The sequence below is a fragment of the Eucyclogobius newberryi genome, unplaced genomic scaffold, assembly GCF_026437365.1.
Source record: "Eucyclogobius newberryi isolate DKJ021-1_F unplaced genomic scaffold, fEucNew1.0.hap1 SCAF_5, whole genome shotgun sequence".
NCBI lineage: Eukaryota > Metazoa > Chordata > Actinopteri > Gobiiformes > Gobiidae > Eucyclogobius > Eucyclogobius newberryi.
In genome coordinates this window covers 19,074,195-19,094,531 of record NW_027316167.1, presented here as the reverse complement: position 1 = coordinate 19,094,531, position 20,337 = coordinate 19,074,195, and the positions used below count along the sequence as shown (strand labels likewise).

The following is a 20,337-nucleotide window of genomic DNA, read 5'->3' as shown; positions in this document are numbered from 1 at the left end:
GCTCCATCTCACCGGAAGATGCAAGTCAGCTGCTTGGAGGCTGCGATGTGTTGTGATTAGGTTAGCTTAATAGCTATTGCAGACTATTAAATAAGGTGTTGTTCAGATCTTTATTGAGTAAACATTGGTGAGAACGACGGTGTAAAAATGAAGTCTTTAATCCTCCCCGTGGCTTCTGTTTTGGTGTGTTTTGTGCTGTTAGCTCCAGTGACAGCTAAGGTAAGGCTAATGAAAGCTAACTCGGGGCCAAAGCATACGGACTAACCTCTTGCTCTTTGTATAAAACGAGCGAGCTATTAATGTTTGTTTATGGTTGAATAAGGTGTTAAAACATCCGCAGTGAACACTGATACTCAGTTTATTCAAATGTCCTGTTAACACTTACATCTGATGTTAGTAATCTGATTTACTTCTGATTGTTACCACCTGTTCAAGCAAGACAATTATGCAAAGAGGAAAGCGAAAATGTTAAAGATGGAAAAGTAATGTTATTATAAAGATTTTTTTCTTCCAAATGCACCAGTCACTCTACAAATCCACTTATGAAGTGACACATTTCAGGTGTTTTGGTGATCACATTTCTCTTGAATCAGATCTAATAATTGGATTATAAGATAAGATAAGATATCTTATTTTATAATCCAATTATCTGATTATTCTTTGAATTAAATTGCTCTATAACCAATGGTTCTTACCATTGTCTTTGTAGAACTCAGAGGATATTCGCTGTAAATGCATCTGTCCACCATACAAAGACACATTGGGACACATCTACAAACAAAATGTTTCTCTGAAAGATTGGTATGTACACAAAATATCAGATGAAAATTATCAATATTGCTTGTCTTTTTACGTTTTATTGATTCTGTATCATTATCCTTTTCCCGTAGTAATTGTCTCCATGTAGTTGAACCCATGCCTGTTGATGGCAAAGATGTGGAGGCCTATTGTCTACGTTGTGAGTGTAAATATGAAGAAAGGAGTTCCGGGACCATCAAGGTTAATCTGCATTATTTTGACTATGGAAATATGCTTTCTGTATTAAGCAGACCCACGAGATCAACTGTTATCAGAATAACATATCCTATGAATATTTAATTGAACTAGCTTGATTAAAATAAACTAATTGTAATGAAACCTTACCTTGATTGGTTTGTGCGATCCTTATAAGGGCTTGGCAATATTGTTTCATATATTTATTAATATATAGATTTTTTAGGTTCATCCAGATAAGAAGTATCAAATATTTTTCCAATCCATCTTAAACAACAATTTTTAGATATTGCTTTTTCGATATATTGCCCGCCCTTAAACATCAGGCAAAGTAGAATATAATGATCTATTAAGTGATATATGTTCATACTAAACTATTCTGTATTTTCATGTCTTCTTTTAGTTTACCATTATTATGTACCTCTCTATATTGGGATTATTGCTCCTCTACATGGTTTATCTGACGCTGCTGGAGCCCATATTGAAGAGGAGGCTCTTTGGACATTCTCAGCTCATTCAAAGTGATGATGATGTTGGGGTAGGTGTCAAGTTGTACATTACAACTAATACATTTCTGTAATGAGTTTAGATTACTTGTGAAACATACCATTTTTGGTTTGTTAGTTTATGTATCAGGAATTCTGCAGTGTTTGATAGAAATTACTGTCTTTGGAAAATATCATGTGAGATTTATTTTTTGTATATAAAGTTATGGCTTTGTTGTGAATCGTTAACAACTGAAATCTGAGCCTGAAGGTTGAAACTAGTGCAACAACTTCAGTTTAATCACGCACTTGAATACCATAGTATTTCAATGGGATTTTCTGCTTTTTGCTCTGCTCTGTTTAAGTTTCTGAAATGCACTAGCTTTTATTAGTCTGGCCATGAATGTGATCATGAAAATATTGTCTTACTATTCTTTTTCTTGCATGTTTTATCTCCAGGACCAGCAGCCATTTGCCAATGCACATAACGTCTTGTCCCGCTCGCACTCGAGACCGAACATGCTGAACAAAGTGGAGCACGCTCAGCAGCGCTGGAGGAGGCAGGTCCAGGAGCAGAGGAAATCTGTATTCGACCGTCATGTTGTCCTCAGCTAAAGCTACGAGTTAAAACTATGAAACCAACTGTGACAGAGCCGTCTATTCATATTTGAACCTTTTGCGACTCCTGAGGTGGAAGAAGATTTGAATGAAGTGGTTTGCAGAAGACCCAATCAAATGTAAAACTTAATGAGACTACAAAATTCACACACATTTTATATTTGTTTTACCTTTGCACAATGAAAATTGAGCAGGTTTGCATTTCACTTGCAAAAGCAGGCCATCCTCTTTTCAATCTACAGGCATGCCAATCCAACCAGAAACTTCAAAGAAAGTCAAAATGTTATTGGACGACTATTTTTTTTCTTTCAGTTTGAGGTCCAGTCTTCTTTGAACCCGTTACGCAAATGCTCTCAAACAAATGACTTGAGCTTCTAATATCCAGATATTGATTACTGCCAAAAACATGACTAAAAACATGGACTAATCCACCCGCCGCTGCTGTGGTTAGGGTTTTGCTGGTGGGTGTTTCAATTTAGGGGAATCGTGGAACTATAACTGGAGGAAAAGTGTAAACAACATGCATGTCTTTTAACTACTCGTATCAATGTTCTTGGTCCTCACCTCATCGGTTTTCCTCCAGTGTGTTCATACCATGTTAAGTATTCTCCTGTAAATCTGCAATGTTTTTCATGTCTAGCTATACTTACTATTTGATTACTTGCCATGTTTTTATGGTTACTGTGGTTAGGTGATGTCACTAATAATCTAGACAAGTGTTGAAATGCAGAAACTTGTGTTTACTGATCCATTTTTTACTTTCCATTTGTAAAGCGGTAGTAGGCATGCATTGATGCAGTGTGATTTATACTAAATGTTTTTATGTCCTAAATCAATAGCATTTTTTTAAGTGATTTTGTTATTTTCCTGTTGAGCGCTCTGCTGAATGGAATTGTGCTGATAATTGTTTGCAGATAATTTATAATTTTTTTGGACTTTGTATTAAATCTGTATCAGCGTTTGAAGACTGATAATTGTCTTAATGAGTGGCATTCAATTGTAAATTCATTGAAGAATTAGTCTACATACAGCTGTTGGAAGAAGCATCATGAACATATCTATTGTAACACTTTTGATTCAAAATATTAAACATTGTTGTTTGAATGTCTTGAGTTATTTCTTTGCACTGACAGATCCAACTGTTCACCCCTGTCTCTGTCTCTCACGTGTTATTTTTAGCACCAAAGAAACTCCAGTTTATTCCCCTTAAACAAAAACATGGGAGCCCTTGGAAACTGGCCAGGAACTAAAGTCTTTCAGTCAATCTTGAGAATATAGATGCCCTATTCTATACTAAGATGCGTCTCTGATCAATTCTTATGAAAAAATTAAGTGATCGACATGAAGCCGCGTCATCATTTCCTGTTCAGACCACATTTTCATTTTTTCCCCTGAGCAGCATCCAGTTTGACGAGTTTTTCTCGCAGAAGTGAACGGAATTGGGCTGGTCGGACACGAAGAGACCGTACTTCTCTCAAACATGGATGAGTGACGATTTATTTGTACGATCAAACAAAATAAGGTAGGCAGACTACTTAAGATCCCAAATATTTCAATTTTATTTGCATTCAGCGCCTTTTAGTGATGCTTCAAGGACTTTTCTGTCATCCACAAACATTGGAGCCCATCCTAGTAGTTGCGTTAGTGTTCCTTGTACATCAAAACACTTTATGTGAACGCATTTTCGACCAGACTCATGACTTTTTTTTTAATGAGAAGTGTGTATTCGTTTTTTTTTCACGCGACAAAAGCTTGCAGTTTTTCTCACGCTTTAAGTGTTGTGTATTTGTTGTAATTTACCGACAGGGGGCGCCCGAGCATTTGGTTAATGTTAAAATCCAATAAATCAAATCATTTTTTCCCCTCTTGTTTTTATTATAATGAAAACCTTATTTGTGTTGTCATTGCCAATTATATTCCAGTTTCAAGTGAGAGGAACTAGTCCTTTTCTTTGGTCTGTTCCTATGTGTGTGAGTTTTGTCTACATTTTAATTGTCCTGTTTTTAATAGCCTTTTTAATACTTATCTAAACTTTAACACAAGTTGCAACTACATGGGCTCGCAAGTGGAAAATGGTGAGCAGCTTTTGTGTTTAAAAAATAAATCAAACCGGTTAGGAAGCTTAAGGCAGTGGACTTAATACAGGTGGCTGGCTCTCACATTTCATCACAATTCAAAAGGCAAGCTGGGATGTATGTATTTTTCCACAAATCTATCTATTAAAGCGCATATTTTTTTAAATTTCAACAACATTTTAGTGTTTTTCTGACAGATGGTTTCTTTTTTTTATCTTAAGGTATTATCCTCAGGCTCAGATAATCCAGAGTTTAGGAGCTGCCCGAGGTCTGTTTCCAGAATCTAGTAAAACCGTCTCCTCCATCTCCCATATCTTACATCGGCTCACATTTTTACTTCCACCCTTTTGACTTGGTGAGGTTTGAACACATTTTCTAGTGTAGGTGGCAGAAGCCTCACAGACTTGTGGGTAATCCCTGTAATGTTTGGGCCTGTTAAAGCTCTCGCACAAAGGGATCTGGTGGTGTTAAAAGATTTTAAGATTTGGAAAAAGTCTTGTGTAAACATACAGAAGAGTTAGTTATTTAAACTGTGAATTCATCAGCTGAAGTGGTATGAACAGGTGTTTTAGATGAAATATGTTGACTGTCAATAATCATTGTGTGGTTTCTACTTTGTGCTGTGAAAGTCATTGGAGCATATCTGGAATATTACTTAATAGACAACAAGGCTGTTTTTATTTTAAATTGAAAATCAGATGAACAATCATACTGAATATTTAGTTTCAGATTGTATTTATTATTTACCGTATTTTCTGGACTATAACTCGCACCGGAGTATAAGTCGCCAAAAAATGCATAATGGAGAAGAAAAAAACATATATGTGATGCACTGGAGTATGAAATGCGGTTGCAAGTGTGAAAATAACAAATAATATCACATATAAGTCGCGCTGGAGTATAAGTATTTAAGTATAAATATAAGTATAAGTCGCACCCCGGCCAAAACCACGAAAAAAGGTGCGACTCATAGTCCGGAAAATACAGTAATATTTTCTATTTTGTTTTTCCCAGTACCCTGGTTTAGAGTTTTCTTGGCAGTTGTGTCACAGTCGTTTATCTCTGTGCATTACATGTGAGACGTGCAGAATAAGACATTGAAGTGTGTTTGCTGTCCAGAGGATGTGGTTTCTCCATATGGGACTGTACTCAGTGGAACAATGAATTCCTCAAGATAAAATTCTGGTTAGAGTTTGGACGCACATCCCTCCAGAAGAATCCACTGTTTTTGTCTTTGCTCGTACAGTGTGGTGGGGTTCAGTGTGTTTTCAGGAAAGAGCGTCTTTATGGGACCTTGGACAGTTTTATGTCTCACTCTGAGAATAGCTGCACAGTGGCAGGACTGGAGGCTTCCTGCTGACTCCATGTAACGGACTGTGGTGACGGATGTCGGACTTTTGTGACTTCCTTTGTTCCCAAGTCTGTGGGACAAGACACCTCCTGAGACTGGACCTGCGCCCAGGAGTAAGGCCTTTTATGTGCTTCTTATGTGTAAATAAGCTGCATGCTGTACAAATATTAAAGACAATCACCATTATAAGTATTACTACTACTAACATTTATTTGTTCGTATGCAAAGTGTGCATGTTGGCCTGTATGGCATTTCGAGGACCTATTCCACCACTTTTTTACCTGTTTCTATTTGATGCCTAATTGTTAACATTTGCCATCACAGATTTTTGATTAAAAGGGAATTATAATGGACTCTTGTTTATAAATGAAGCATTGAACAATTTGGTTTATTCTTTCTAAACACAACTTTGGTGTTTAATTTTCATGAATATTTAGCCTATATTGTAGTTGTGTTTGTTTCAGTTCAGACTCACTCCAAGCATGTTATGATTGGGCAGCAGAACAAACAGCATGTTTTCTACAAAAGGATATTTATTCACTTGAGGTCACTTCAAGTGTTTGGTTTAATACACCTCAAACTTCAATACAATTCGCTGATAGTTTGTTTTGCCATTGATTCTCACCAACACAGATGTAGACCAGACCAATGTGGACCTCTGGACCCCCCAGGGGGCCGTGAGAGGACTTGGAAGATGTCATTTTAAAATTATGACTATTTATTATACACATTTTCTATTGGAACCAGAATATTTGAGTGAAATTAGGTAAAATAACAATAATCGACTCAAATAAACACAAGTTAACTCAAATTAAACCTGATTGTAATTGTCGGTGTAATCCCTCATTCGTCCAGGAGTGTTCCAGTGTAGAAAAAAATTCAACTGAATCTTTTTCTACTGATTGTAAATGTTATGTGACTTGAAATGATCTCCCATGAGTCCCAGATTTGGTGACACAGTTATTTTGGAGGTCCCAGCCTGAAAAGTTTGGGAACCCCTAGACTTGGCAACTGTTGACATTCGTGACCCCAAACATCAAAGTCATGAATTAGCCTCATTTCTAATGTTTTATTTTGAGGATATTATAGACCTACTATTTTTATTACAGTGTATTTTTACATACCTTTCCTACCTTCAAGGCACACATCACGTCACAAGGCATTGTGGGTGAAGTGTTTGGCCTGTGGACACAACAGCATCCCCCTCTGTGGGACCTGGTGTTCCAATGGTCTGCCATCCAAGTACAAACCAGGTCCTGTCCTACTTTGCTTGGCAAACTGATGAGATCGGGCATTGGCATTAGCAGCACCTACGGCCTCAAGACCTAGATTTAGATAAATGACCTTGGTCGGCCAACAAACAATAATCTACATTTACTGCTGCATTTGAAGGGTGTCAAGCCTTGTTTAAGACTATTGTATGCATTTTAAGTCCGTCCCTCCTATCATCTGTGACTGTGACCCCCTGAAACGTACAACCACTAAACACATGTACATAGGCTCCTCCGCTCTAGGGCCAGGACTCCCCTGAAAAAGACTCAGTGGGACTTTCCTGGTTAAATAAAGGTCAATGAATAAATCATTTCAGGTTGAGAACCACGGGACCAGACTAAAAGCCTCTCTTGCGTGTCCGTGCCTACACTGTAGCTTCACCTACCTTTAATGAACAATAATAGTCCTGCACAATATGATTCCCAGTGAAAGCCATCTCTGTGCTTGTGCAGTGCCCTCCCAGTGCCCAGTGGGCCTGTGTGAATTCAGCATAATAATAATAGTAATATATGTTGAATATTCATGTCCTCGCTCCCACACAATAAACAAGGAGAGCGCGTGAATGAAAGCCTCGGCTGTGCTCGGGGAAGAAAAGCAAGGGGGGCAAACAATCGCGTTCCCATGGAGACAAGTCCGGCCTCCCAACTCTCTCCAGTGGTCTGTGAGAGCGAGAGGCAGACTTTTTTTTTTTTTTTTTTTTTTTCTCTCCCTTTTGACGGTTTTGTTGGAAAGACATGAGACGGGAGTTTATGGACAAGGACGCGTAACCAACACCGCGCAGTTTTGGGGTTTTTGACGCGCGGATATTGTTTGCGTTTCAAAGGAATATACGCTCAAGATGAAGACAAACATGGATGAGAACGGAAAGGTAAAAGCCTCTTTGCCTACTTTTAATGAAAACAACAACGTTTCTCACGGTGCATGCATGAGGTTTGCAACAAAACAAAAAGAAAAAGTGCCCACCCGCGATCACGCTGGAAAAGCTGTATTAAGCATTGTCCAAATCTAAAATATAAACCGTATTGCCATATTTGGTCAGTGACATGTGAAACTAGAAACATCTGGAGAAATGCCGAACTACTTTTTCAGCTGATCCGTAAAAATGCGGCGGAAGGAAGCAGGCTCATGTTCTTTGGCTCATTGTGGGACGCATTTTAAGTCCAAAAATCAATTCGCATCCAAAAATCCAGACTGCACAATAACAAACACGACCTGTGGAAATCACTGCACTCGACGTCCTCTGGCAGCTGTGGGATGCTTTAATGTCCTGGGGTCTTGAGACGTGGGATCAGGACGTGTGCTGTCTCATCTGTCTTGCATTATGTTGATACAAGTTTATGAGAGTTGGGCCCAGAGCTGCAGTAGCTACAATTAACTTTACACGATGCTCTCAATGGGTGCCAATTTAGGATCACAATTTATGCTGCAGGTTAATGACTCAAACTGAGATCCACTAAAGCACAAGTTAAAGGGCCAGAAGGTTATTCAGTTGCAAATAATCTAGTCACAGTTTACAATTTCTGAGGAGTTATTGATATCTTTTGAGTGTGTCCAAGCATAATATGGTGGTTTGACATAATTATTTAAGATTATTTAATTTATTATTGTTCACAAGCAACAATGTCTTTCACTTGTCTTTGGACAGGACTCAAAACGAAAACCTATGGAGGAGGTTTTCTTTTGTCACAAGTCAACGCCTGGTTGTTGGAAGATCTTAAATCAATACGTCAAATCAACTGGGACACCTGCATGTTTACTTTAGCAGCCCAAACACAAAGGAAAAGGAGTCTCAAGATCATAAATTATGCCTATTTTAAAGATTGTTTCATCTGGATGTGGGAAAGACATGTTGTATGGCTAGGAATAAGTCGTCTGATAGATTTTGCTGTAGATTTCTCTTACAAAAGCAACATGCAGTGTGATGTTATTGCCAGGCTGTTGATATAACCTTATCAACAGCCTTTAAGGACATTTGCTAAGCAGTAACTGTATTATTCACCTCCTTATATGACTTTATGACTGAAAGGATTTTTTCTTTGCACTCTTCTCTTTTGTTTGTGATTTTATTAGTTTAGAAAATCAGTTGGATTGATAATTTTTAATTTAGTCAATTTTATTGTATTTCTGTTTCTGTAATTTCTTTGTGATTTGAATGCATTTTTCCTGCTGTGTGAAGCACTTTGAATTGCCTTGTGTATGAAATGTGCTCTACAAATAAACTTGCCTTGCCTTATATCTGTTCAGATCCTATGTAAATAATGGTCAAAGTGTGAGTGTGCGTTATACAATGGACTTGGACTGGACAGAACTAAACCAGGACTAAACTGGGCCCAGATCAGCGCCAGAAATTTGTACGGTACATGATGATCGGAAAGAGTTGTCGTGGAGTTTTGAATGATGACGGGACATTTGATTTTGACGGTGATTAAAAAGCATTCGTGCACAACAATTGAACGTCCTTATTTCCTGTGAAAAGTCCAAATCGGAGGTCAGCTTAGTGACACAATTCTCTGCAGTCCAGATTGACCAAAGCCTGTTTTCCACATGCCTGCCCTTGCAGCTGTCCAAGTCCACATCTAGGTTACACCAAAGGATTTCCACTTTCCACATAAGGCTCAAAACATTATTTCTGATTGCCAGAAAAAGCTGAAATAGCAAAAGTTTGAAACGTTGACCACCTGCCCATAGTAGTGTGAGGAGGGCCAGCTCTGTGGTGGGGCCAGTGTAATTACATAGGTGTAGCACTGTGCGGCTGCCAGTAGCATCAACCTTGGTGGTTTCTGTCGCATACATAGATGTAGTGGTTTGGAAAGTTTAAACCACATTAGTGTTGTCTCAGTACTAAGATTTCAAGCTCTATATCAATTCTGACCCCACAATGATATACAAATATACTTGATTAACGCATTTTCAGCTCAAAATAATAGTTTCCTTAATAATACAATGTGTTCATTCTATTTCTGATATAATTGAAGACCACTCTTCACATTTTCAGGTTAATTTTGTTCAGTTTATGACAAGTTTGAAAATGTTTTGTATGAAATAGTTCCAAATGAAACGCTCTTTTAAGCTCAATGCAAAAGAGTAGTGGTTACAGGAGGTAATGTTAAAAACCACGTTGGCAATATAGTGAGTGGTGTACCATGAGTCAAAAGCTAAACTATATCTGATTTAGGCTGAAGGAAAAATCACAATGAGCTTGTTGGACGTTTTGATGCCTTGTGAAATAATGACTTCAGTGATTATTCATTGGTCTTGTCTGAAGCGTCAGATGGATCGCCGTGTCCATATTGTGAGTGTCAGAGTCTCTTTGTCCATTGTGGATGGAGTTAGTCTTTTCTGAAACAATCACATGCATTTCTGTGTGGGACTGGGCCTTCACATTTGCCAGTGAGTTACAGTGTCTGGAAGGAAGAAAAATGTACTGCAATTTTGTATCTTTCAGCGTTTTGTTTTTGATGAAATACTGTCTTTGTTTAAATGTTTAAAGCTGTAAAGAGTTGCTGAAGGACCAAAATTCAGTGGCGCAATTGTATTTTTTATATTACTGATTGAGATCTAATTTGTTCGTTTAATTATGCTTTCAAATTGCAGAGCGGAAAGCAGCTCCTGCCAACACATACAGGTGTTTTACACACTTTCCCCGTTTAAAAACATTCTTGAACTTTTCTTTTTGGCCGCAGCCTGATGGATAGGGCAAATATTAGTGCATACCAGCCTATATGGCAAGGTTCGTGTGTATCAAATGCTCTGTCAAATGTGACAGGGCCAAGGACGAGTGGAGTCATCTTTGAACAAATTCTAACCTAATTGAGCAGCTTTCTTTTGCACACACCCAAAGTAGAGATAAAAGACTTATTTTTTAACCACAGCTCCCTCTCAAGGACAGGACGGACAAAGGGCGCTCTGTACTTGGCTGCATATTTAATAGAGCAACTGTTTGACCCTGAATCTTCTGCTGCTGAAAGCTATCATTTAAGAATTCTTAAAATGAATATGTTGAAATTGGAAAAAATCCTGAATCATGACAAAGCTTCTTTGGCATTTTCGACAAAGCTGACAAAGAGACCAGTGATAATGTACTTCCGCAGTCTACTCTAATGTTACGCTTACGAGTTGTTACTTTTACAGAAACGCCGCCTGGCAACGTATACCGTAATAGATCTATTCAACCCGCCTGAAAAATTTGTTCAGGATTAGTTTAATGGTCTCTTTTCCTTTTATATTTTGGCTGGACTTCCACCAATGCAATGTCACTCGAATTGTCATAAAGACTGTAATCAGATGCATACTTTAAGGCCATTTTATGGAACATTCCAGACAAAACAACAACATCCCCATCAAGACAAGCAGAGTGTGGACCTTCCATCATAAAAGTATCCAGAGAACAATACATATTATGCCCATCCAACAGAAATGTGTTAAACCATGTCTTTAAACATATTAGTTCGGGTTTGATAATCAGACAAACATGAACTGTATGTAAAATTATCACTAAAATGCAGAAATAACATTTGAAAGTTGCAAAATAACATATTTTTAATTTTTACTATAAACAATATTCTCAGATTTTGCATATCTTCAAAACAATATGATATTATCTATTTCTCTATATATTGCACACCTCTTTGCGTCTGAAATCATCTTCTGTCTAATTGACTCTCACTCTGTTCAGTCCAGTCTTCTGTGTCTTTGTTTGTGCCCGTCACAGAGACTGAGCGACTGTCTTCCATTAACTAAAGAGTGTTGACTTTTCTCTGCTGACCTGTAGCTCGCCTTTGGGCCCAGGTCTCCAGAGAAACGTGTCTCCAGGCTGAATGCTCTAAAGGTGCTGTTGGAGCTCACTCACATGGGCCTGGGACTCAGTCAGATGAGATGGTATCAGGGCTCAGAGGAAGTCAGTGGCCAACGCCTTCATGTTTACACGGCCCCGTCCATCCTGGGCCTCTCTGGCCCATTTCTGTTTGATTGGACCTTTCACACCACAAATGAAAATAAGGGAATACAAACAAACATGACTTTTCCCCTGACTTGATGAAAGCTATTTCTGGGCATTTAATCTGAGAAAAAGTTGACATATTTCTTCATTCGTTGGTGGTTCATGGACGTTTAGAATTCCATCCAAATGTAGTTTTAAATCTGAAGGAAACTTTTGCTTCTCAAACCATTTTCTTTGGATTGAAATTACTTTTTAAACAATTCAGAAAAAAATATGAAAGTGTAGTCATTCACAAAAATAAATATCATATTACACATTACTAACTAAATAAAATACATTTATTACCTTTATTCTGCCACCTTATTTATTACCTTATTCTGATAAACGCCTCTGCATTGAGTTTGGAACACAATGATACAGCAACTTGCTTCCTGCTGCTAGAGTAATTGTAATATTGAATGGTACTTGTTTCTTGTCCATTTGACCTGCATGTTAAAAGGTCATGTATTGCCCTGTCCCTGTTGAGTAAGTCTTAGTTATCACTGGACCTTTATATCTATGCTCCATCACATTGACAGCCGGGGCCAATAGTCACAAATTGAACAGGATAACTCTTCAAGTGTGATAATAAAATGTTGAACTCTTTGCAGTGTCCAAAGTTACAGGAAATTGCTGACAGCAAGAATGCCCTCACTTTCCTCATTTGTCTGTATATAGCACTCAACTGTAGTTCTGATTGGCCGACTTTTTCATACAACAACTTCCTGTAAACAAGTTGGTCTGCGAGCACCCTCCCATCCTCCACCTCTGATCTCTGGAGAGCTCCGTTTGACCTCTTTATGCAACAGAACAATCACTTTGTGCTTTCCCTCCTTTTCAGGTTTATTGGGCACCAGATTGAGCGTGGATTTCATATTTATATTTGTCAAGAACATCAGACCTACCTAAGATGTTTTGAGCTCATGTGTAGGGCATTCTTCAGACTTTTTAACAGGGACAGAATATCGGCGATATCGGAGAATTTCCCCGAATAATTGGTACAGCTTAGATATTGAAAATGTGCCCTATCCCTCTCTGTCATGTGTAATTTCATTGTGTTCAGTGCATCAGATTTGCCTTTTTGAACAATTAGTACATGGAAATAGAACAACAATTGCACACAAAAATAAATAAATAAAAATATCATCACGTCTGAATAATTAATTATGATTTTTTTTTTCCTTTGGTAATGTGACAATACTGTATGTCTTATCTAGATTCTGGTTTTGACCCTTTTGTGATTGAAAGTCAATGTTTTAGGTTTTCCAGTCTTTGTCCTCTTGCTGTTGACTCATGCCGAGGCCTTTTAAGCATCAGCTAACCCTGGATCTTTTTGTCTGACTCTGTAAGCTGTGTTAGTTTTTCCACTCAAGCCAAGCCTATTCAATATTTGCACAGGTGATGTCACAAGTAGAAAACTACAGGACTTATTTCTGATCTGGCCGTATAGTGCCTAAATGTTCCTTTGTATCCATAATCCACATGTGTCCATAAATCTCCACGTTAAGAAAAACCCTTAAACATAAAAGATATGAAAGGCCATTATAGAATTAGTTGAGTTGTGAAGAAACTGTTGCTTTTTACAAGATGAAGCCAATTAAACAGCTCCTCTATTCTGTGTCTTCAATAATTTAGTGTTTCAAGTGTGAAAGTCTTGTGGAAACTTACCAGGACAAAACACATTAAATGCAGGAGTTGAGCCAAGCTGTCTGTTTGTGTAAAAGATGTGCAGCATATGTTTTGTCGGCATTCCAAAGGATGTTTTAGTATGTTGGCATTTTCATTCATGGGCAAATATTATGTGTTCTGCAATTACATTATTTATTGATTTGACAAGTCAACATGGGTGCCATTTAGTTAGATGGATAGCTAGATAGATAGATAGATAAAAGACTTCCTGTGAGGAAATTGGTTTGCAGCAAATTTGCTTTCACATGACCGGCATCACTTTCACACTTCTACACATGACGCATAAAACACACTGTAACCTCTAAATACAACCTTTAAATGTTATTATACAAACTTAGTACTGACTACTTGGCAAGTTGAAAGAACAATTCTTCATGTAGGGTTGTACAATTTATAGAAAGTTTGAGAGATTGAGATTCAGTCATGTCTAATTATCAGGGATATTGAATTGGGGTTTGAATTGAGTCGATCCTCTGTCAGTAAAAAGTAGACCATTTTCTTTCTGTTAAATAACATCTATTAAAAGTCTGTATAGGTTATGTGAACGAAATCAACACATTTTTATTTTGTCTATAATAATATTTATTTTTCTCACATTACCCCACAAAGATAGTATGAATCTGGTGTGTGATGGTCAGTGATGTCGTGATACAGACATTTCAAATTTTTTTGTGAACCATGATTGTCTTTTTATAGTTTTCATTAAGTTCAAAATCATAATAAAACTGTTTATGAAAGATCACATTTTGTCCTCAAAATGTTCTGTATCAATACTTCTTCACATCTGTGATTTCGATATTTTAGTATCAATTAGTATCTGATTTTTGATTCTTTGACAACCCTGGCGGTGGTGGAAGGGGCCGATGTAGCAGATTGGCAGCCTTACTTTCGCCAGTCTGCCCCAGCTCACTGCCACAAAAAAGCACTATACAAATGGAATGCGTTATTTCTATTGTAAAGTATTGATTTTCTTTCTTCTGGTGTTGACTAGGTGAGCAGGCAGCGTGTGCTCAAACATGACTGCCAACAAGAGTTCCAAGGCCGTGTCCCGAGCAGGAGGGAGTAGAGCTCCGCGGTACAACACCGTCAGGTCAGTGACACAAAGGACATTCTGCACCAACTACTCTTCTCACGACTGTATCACTGAACACGTCTGAGTTAGCTGTTTGTGACTAATGTGAAAGATGAACTAGTGAGAGTCAGAACAGGACTTTTAACGCCTTTGCAAGTTTGATCCTGTATGATCGCGGACAGGAGCCCCTTCCCAGCTGCGAACGTGAGTAGTGAGAAAGACCTGTGTATGCATGTTGAAAGCTTATAGTGTCCTGGAGATGAGCACACTTGAACAATATAGAATTTCCTAACTATATATTATATCATATAGTGGAAAGAAAGTACAGGAGAACATTCTCGCTCAGCATTTCATCTCAAAGAGCAGGGACTTCAGGTTTAAATTCAAGACAAAGCGTTCTTTTAAAATGTGTTTGAAAAGTTTAAGGACATTTTTGGGGGAATTTTGTGTATCTCATTTTAATTACGGCTACCTCAAATCCTTTTGGTCAAACTAATGTCTTCATGCAGGACCACACGCAAGGATATGAGGCAACATAAAGCAGTTCTTTGTACTCGCTCCGTGATGTGAATCTACTTTGGGGGCATAATTTAATACTTCATGTATTCAGGACTCAATGACTCATCTGCTGCTAATATGTTGAAAATGTAATATCCTTACCACGGTTAACGCAGCAGTAGTAGTAGTATACAGTAGACGGGCGGAATGCAGCACGTTTTAGCATGGGCTGTGATGAGCGTCAGACCAAGATAAATGTTAAAAAGCTGACATATAATGGGCAATTCCACTTAAATAGCTGTTATGGGTTGTCTGCTTTGGTTGTACTGGTCAGTTACAGGAAGTTGCTGTGGTTTGAAGGGATTGGAAGAGTGAAAGCCAAAGGCCAGACTGCCACTGAATACAACACTGCATTTGTGGCCAAGCAGCTCAAATGCACTAAATTGGGCTCATTTTTATTTTAACAGTCACTCACAATCCATAAAAGTTCTTATAAGTGCAGAAAAAGATGAATATTTTAGCCCCTGTCTATTGATTATACTTGGGACTAAACCCTCTCTCATTAGAAATACTGTAAATGTACAAAATCATATTAACTCTTTATTGTTGGCCGTACTTATATTCATGAGGTCAATCTAGGAGCCAGAAGGGAGAATTACACCAATTTCCAAATTCAAAAAGGGAAGAAAATATAAATCCATCGATGGTAAAGCCAAAGAGCATAGAAACTAATTACCCAATTACCAAATTACCAAATTAAACCAATGATCCTCTTTCTCAGTGGTTGAATTATGATGTTATTGAGTGTTTAGTGGGGTTGCTACTTAAACTCCAGTGATGGTTAGTCTCCAAAGTGCTCTGGTCTCTGTCTTGGACGGAGGACTTTTGCCGAGCTTTGCCTGAGAAATTGTACTGGCTCAAGCAGTCATACTGTTTACACAGAATAACGCCGTCCAATTAGTCAAGTTTGAAACGAGATCAAGATTCTAATTCTTCTTTCTAATTGTCAATGATCAGCTTTTAATTGTCAATGATCAGCTTTTAATTGAGAAGTTCACAGCCAAGCCTCAGTCAATAGAAGTATGTGGTTTGGAGCAGAGGAAGAGTTTGTGTTAAATGGCACTGATTTATAGTTGTAACATTTTGTTTATGTTCAGGAAATCTATTCAGAAAGCCAGATTATTTGTTTTTAATAGAACAAAATAAAAATCAATATTACATAGTGAGAATCAATATGATGAAAATAGGGCTGAAACAAGTTAATAAATTGATTACTGAGATCATCATCAACTACTTTAGTAATTGTCTAATTGTTCTAATCTGGACTATACACAGACTCCAAAACATGCCACGTCCTGAGAGAAGACAGTACAGTACTTCAAAAAGGCACAGGAAACATGTACAATTAGTGTTTTTTCCGTAACTATACTACATCAGGATTTATTCAAGTCTTCACCTTGGCTTGGCGTCACTTTTACTTCATCTGGGTCAAATTGAGTAAAACACTGATATTTACACGCTCCAAACAACTATTTGATTAATCAAAAGAAAAATCCCTGGATTAATCGATTAGCAAAATATTTGTTAGTCGCAAATAACAAATATTGTGATTCATTAATTATTTTGTAATGTCGCCCAGCCCTTGCATAGAAATAGCCAAAAGCATTTTGATCATGTTTAAATTGCCTTGTGTGTCTTCACAACGAAAAGGCAGAATAGAGGAAGACAAAACTGCTGAGCATAAAAGAAAGTGTTCTGGTAGTTGATAATGTTTTATATTTGCCCTTTTCTTGTGATTGATAGTATCACGTCATCAGCTACAGATTTAAACCTCTCTGGGGCTTCCAGACAGGAGATGCCGTCACGAGAGATCAAGTTACTTTCAAAGATGTAAGATAAGATGCAGCCTTCATGGTCGCTGCTTGCAGGTTCAGGTGTTTAAACATCTCGTGGCCTGCAGCTGGAGCAGTGAAACCAGGGCAGGGCAGATAGGTGTGAGGTGCGATGTGTCCCAACCTGCAATATGGGATCACATTGTTGACTTCTCCTCCCTAAAGCACTTGTTATCACAATCAGGTTTCCTTTACGCAACATTCAGCTCACGTCCAAGTCCTGGTGCTACTACCAAACTGCAACGAGTAGGAGGATGTCGTCTGGCTTAAGTTTGTCGAAAATATCTGTGGGAAATAGATACACTTCCGATGCCATGAGCAATCCTCTCGGTAATGGGCACGAGTGAGACTGGAACAGGTAAGGCTGCTCCAGTAAATTATGATCATGCGTTGCTTTTTGTGTGATGATGTGATGTGGAAAAAGTTCATATTGGCATTTTAATTCCATCTGTATTTCCTTTGGCCTACGCTGAGATGTTGAGCTGCCAAAAACAGAATACTTTCCTGTGTTTTTTTCTCAATAAGTAGCTCAGGTTTTCATTCCATCTTTAATCCTGGCCATGAAATCTGAATTTTCATCTCATTTTATAAGCCGGCTGCATCTGTTCTTTGTTAAGTTACTGGTAATGTTTTAACAGCAGTGTTGATTCAACGCCAAGAGTGGCATTTTGCTTATTAAACTTAAATAAACTTTTAGAATTAAAGACTTTAACGTCATTTTTCATTTGTTTAGGAACCAGCCGCCGTCACCTGTCCTCTCCACTAGCCCGGGACAGAGCCAGCCAACGGCCCTCAGCGACGGTGAGAGCTCTGGGAAACCAAGCCGCTACGTGAGGACCGACGGGCGCTTCTTGGCCCGCGCTGGCAGGATCAGCAAGGCCTCGACCCTGTGCGGTGGTGCGTCTCCGGCAGGCGATACCATCTCACAAGGTGTCCTCACCAAATCCAAGAGCATCGGCTGCCTAGAAAACAGGCTGTCCATCTACAAAGCTCCGGCGCAGACCAAGGCAAACCAGGAAGTCGTAACCAATCGAAAACCTGGAGAGCTTTGTTCAGAAGATCGTCCGAATGCAAGAGCTCTGAGTTTGAGCAGTGCCTCTTTGGTGTCCAGTCAAGCTCACAAGCGGACCCTTTCTCTGGGTCGCTTGGTAGCAGGTGCGCCTCCAACTACAATCCGCAAAAAGATCTCAGAATGGGAAGGAAGGCATTTGACGTTGCCTAAAATGAGCCTGTGCCTGGAGAAAAGGACAGTAGGGGAGTGTGTGGGGGGCAGTGAGGGCTGTCCCAGTCTCCTCTCTTCCCCCTGTAGTGAAAAAACATTTGACTTTAAGGGTGTTCGCAGGATGAGCACCGCCTTCTCCGAGTGCTCGTACACAGAAACCGATGACGACCGGGTGGCTGACAAAGACGCAGTCGGACGTTTTCAGAAAAGACTGGGCAAAACTGATTCTCCATTTGCACGTTCCTTATCGGGTCGGAAGGAGACGTCTGCTGTCCTCAATAGGATACAGAAAATCGAGCAGGCCTTGAAGGAGAATCCCAGCACAACTCCTCCACGCTATCTGAGCAACTGCTATGGCACTGATAAGACGAAGCAGAAGTCTTTTGTAATAGGAGATGACATGGACAGTGCGTGTGCCAGTAAACGCAGCAGTATATGCTCGGTCACAGCTGAACCCGATGTTGTTTTAGTCTCTGACAAACTCTCAAAGCTCAGACAAAGGTTTAGCGTGAGCTCAACCAGGTCCGAGAGCCCAGAGCCCACGCTTCAGCAGACTCCTGTAGGCTCGCCGGTCAACCCTTTACCCAAACCAAAACGCACTTTTGAATATGACGCTAAACGAGACCAGAAGGGCTTGCTGCCAGCCAATGGACTACCTCCAGACCAGGCCGTGGAGTCGCCTCCGCCCCTGCCCTCTACTCCTGCTCCCAGCACAATCCACAAGAGCAAGACGGAGGGGAACACAAGACTCCAGGACAGGTAGGACAAGGAAATGTTTTGTTTCCCGTGTGTGCAGCAGCAAGATGTTCAAGTTGTAAGATCACACTTACAACCTTTACAACAATCTTTTTTATTACTATCAAGGGACTTTATATTTTTGTCCTCGTATATGACAGATTGCTCCAGTGGCATTGACGGAATGGTCAAATGCAAAGTGAAAATGTTACTTTACAAGAAAGTGTACCTTAATAATAACACTGATGCATTAATACTTCAAGAACACTATACAACAGTTATAGCCTTCTTTTCTCACATTGCACATAGACTTGCTCTGTCTGCTACATTCTTTACCCATAACATTACTATATCTTTGGAAGGGTGGAGCCACACCTAAATGTTATGTTTTAGAAAATGGGACAAAAACCCCTGAAACATTTTGCTCCTCTCTGTGTTTAAAATTCCTGTGGCACAAGAAAACTCAGACCAAGCCTAAACGCCACAGCTGTCGAAAGCGTGACACATCACTGTAGGTTCCCTTGACTCTGTAGTCATGAGTTTTGAACATTGTAGAATATCACAAACCTGGTGCCCAGTTATAACCATAAAGCTTAAGTTTCCATCCGGTGCTGTAAATAGTTCAAAGTATTTGTTTGAGCATTACTTAACTCCAACTCAATGCACAAAGAAAATCACTTACATTTGTCCATAAACACAGCTTCCTTCCTTTCACAAAACATACCCTCTTCGTTGAATCTGGTGAACCACTGTATTTCTCATCACACATGTTGGTTGACAGTAGCTTGATGACCTGTATTTGATTTCAGAGAGTTGTGTGAGTCTGAGGATGCTGCCAGTCTGCCATCTTCACATCCCTCCTCTCCAACAGAAAACGGCACATCAATAACAGAGACGAGGAATAAACCTAACTCTAAAAGCACTTTTGAAGAGAACGCGTATGAGGACATAGTGGGTAAGCGTTTATATACAGCACTAGAAATGAGTTAAAAACATCCTATGCGCTATTATTTGCACAGAACAAGTCCATAGTGCTCTGTTCGTATATACTGCTGTCTCTGTTTCAGTCTGAAATGTTGAGGTGTGAAATTCCTTTCCACTAAATGACCCTTTACCATCTGGCTGAAGCATTGGCTTTGTGCCCAAGTGAATACTTACCATGTTGCTAAATTGTACAAAGTTGCTAAATCTGGTGGGTCACGGAGGGCCGGACTCTGGAAATGTAGACGCTTTAATAATAACTCCAATCACGCCATATGATTTGCACAAAAAGCACAGATAGATTGGAATAGCAACAACAACATCGTATTGAATGGTTGTTCTCTCTCCATGATTCCTTACTTTATGGCTAAAATATGTGACATTTTTTTACATTTTTTATGTTTCTTATAAAATGTGGTCAAAACAATAATAATAATTTGATCACATTTGCTTTAATCAATGTTCAAAGTTCATCA

The 20,337-nt window shown here is 39.0% G+C and overlaps 3 protein-coding genes across 5 annotated transcripts in view; 2 read left to right on the top strand and 1 right to left on the bottom strand.

Moving 5' to 3' along the window:
* The window catches only part of rras2 (RAS related 2), a 316,645-nt gene that overhangs the window by 32,786 nt on the left and 263,522 nt on the right, over positions 1-20,337 (bottom strand). The window lies entirely within an intron of this gene.
* Positions 10-2,939, top strand: tmem9b (TMEM9 domain family, member B). The gene is made up of 5 exons (XM_072464578.1): positions 10-219; positions 710-801; positions 891-999; positions 1,397-1,531; positions 1,938-2,939. The coding sequence occupies exons 1-5, from the start codon at positions 148-150 to the stop codon at positions 2,091-2,093; spliced, it is 564 nt and encodes a 187-aa protein (XP_072320679.1). The 5' UTR covers positions 10-147; the 3' UTR covers positions 2,094-2,939.
* Positions 3,507-20,337, top strand: part of dennd2b (DENN domain containing 2B) — a 33,541-nt gene continuing 16,710 nt past the window's right edge. The window contains exons 1-4 of one of the 3 annotated variants that reach the window (XM_072464463.1): positions 3,507-3,618; positions 14,453-14,551; positions 17,657-18,904; positions 19,690-19,835. In XM_072464463.1, coding sequence (XP_072320564.1) covers positions 14,478-14,551; positions 17,657-18,904; positions 19,690-19,835 — 1,468 coding nt within the window. In that variant the 5' untranslated portion in view covers positions 3,507-3,618; positions 14,453-14,477. Of the gene's footprint in view, positions 3,619-7,496; positions 7,663-14,452; positions 14,552-14,587; positions 14,738-17,656; positions 18,905-19,689; positions 19,836-20,337 lie in introns of those variants that run through there. The other 2 variants (XM_072464462.1, XM_072464464.1) reach the window with 2 other exon arrangements.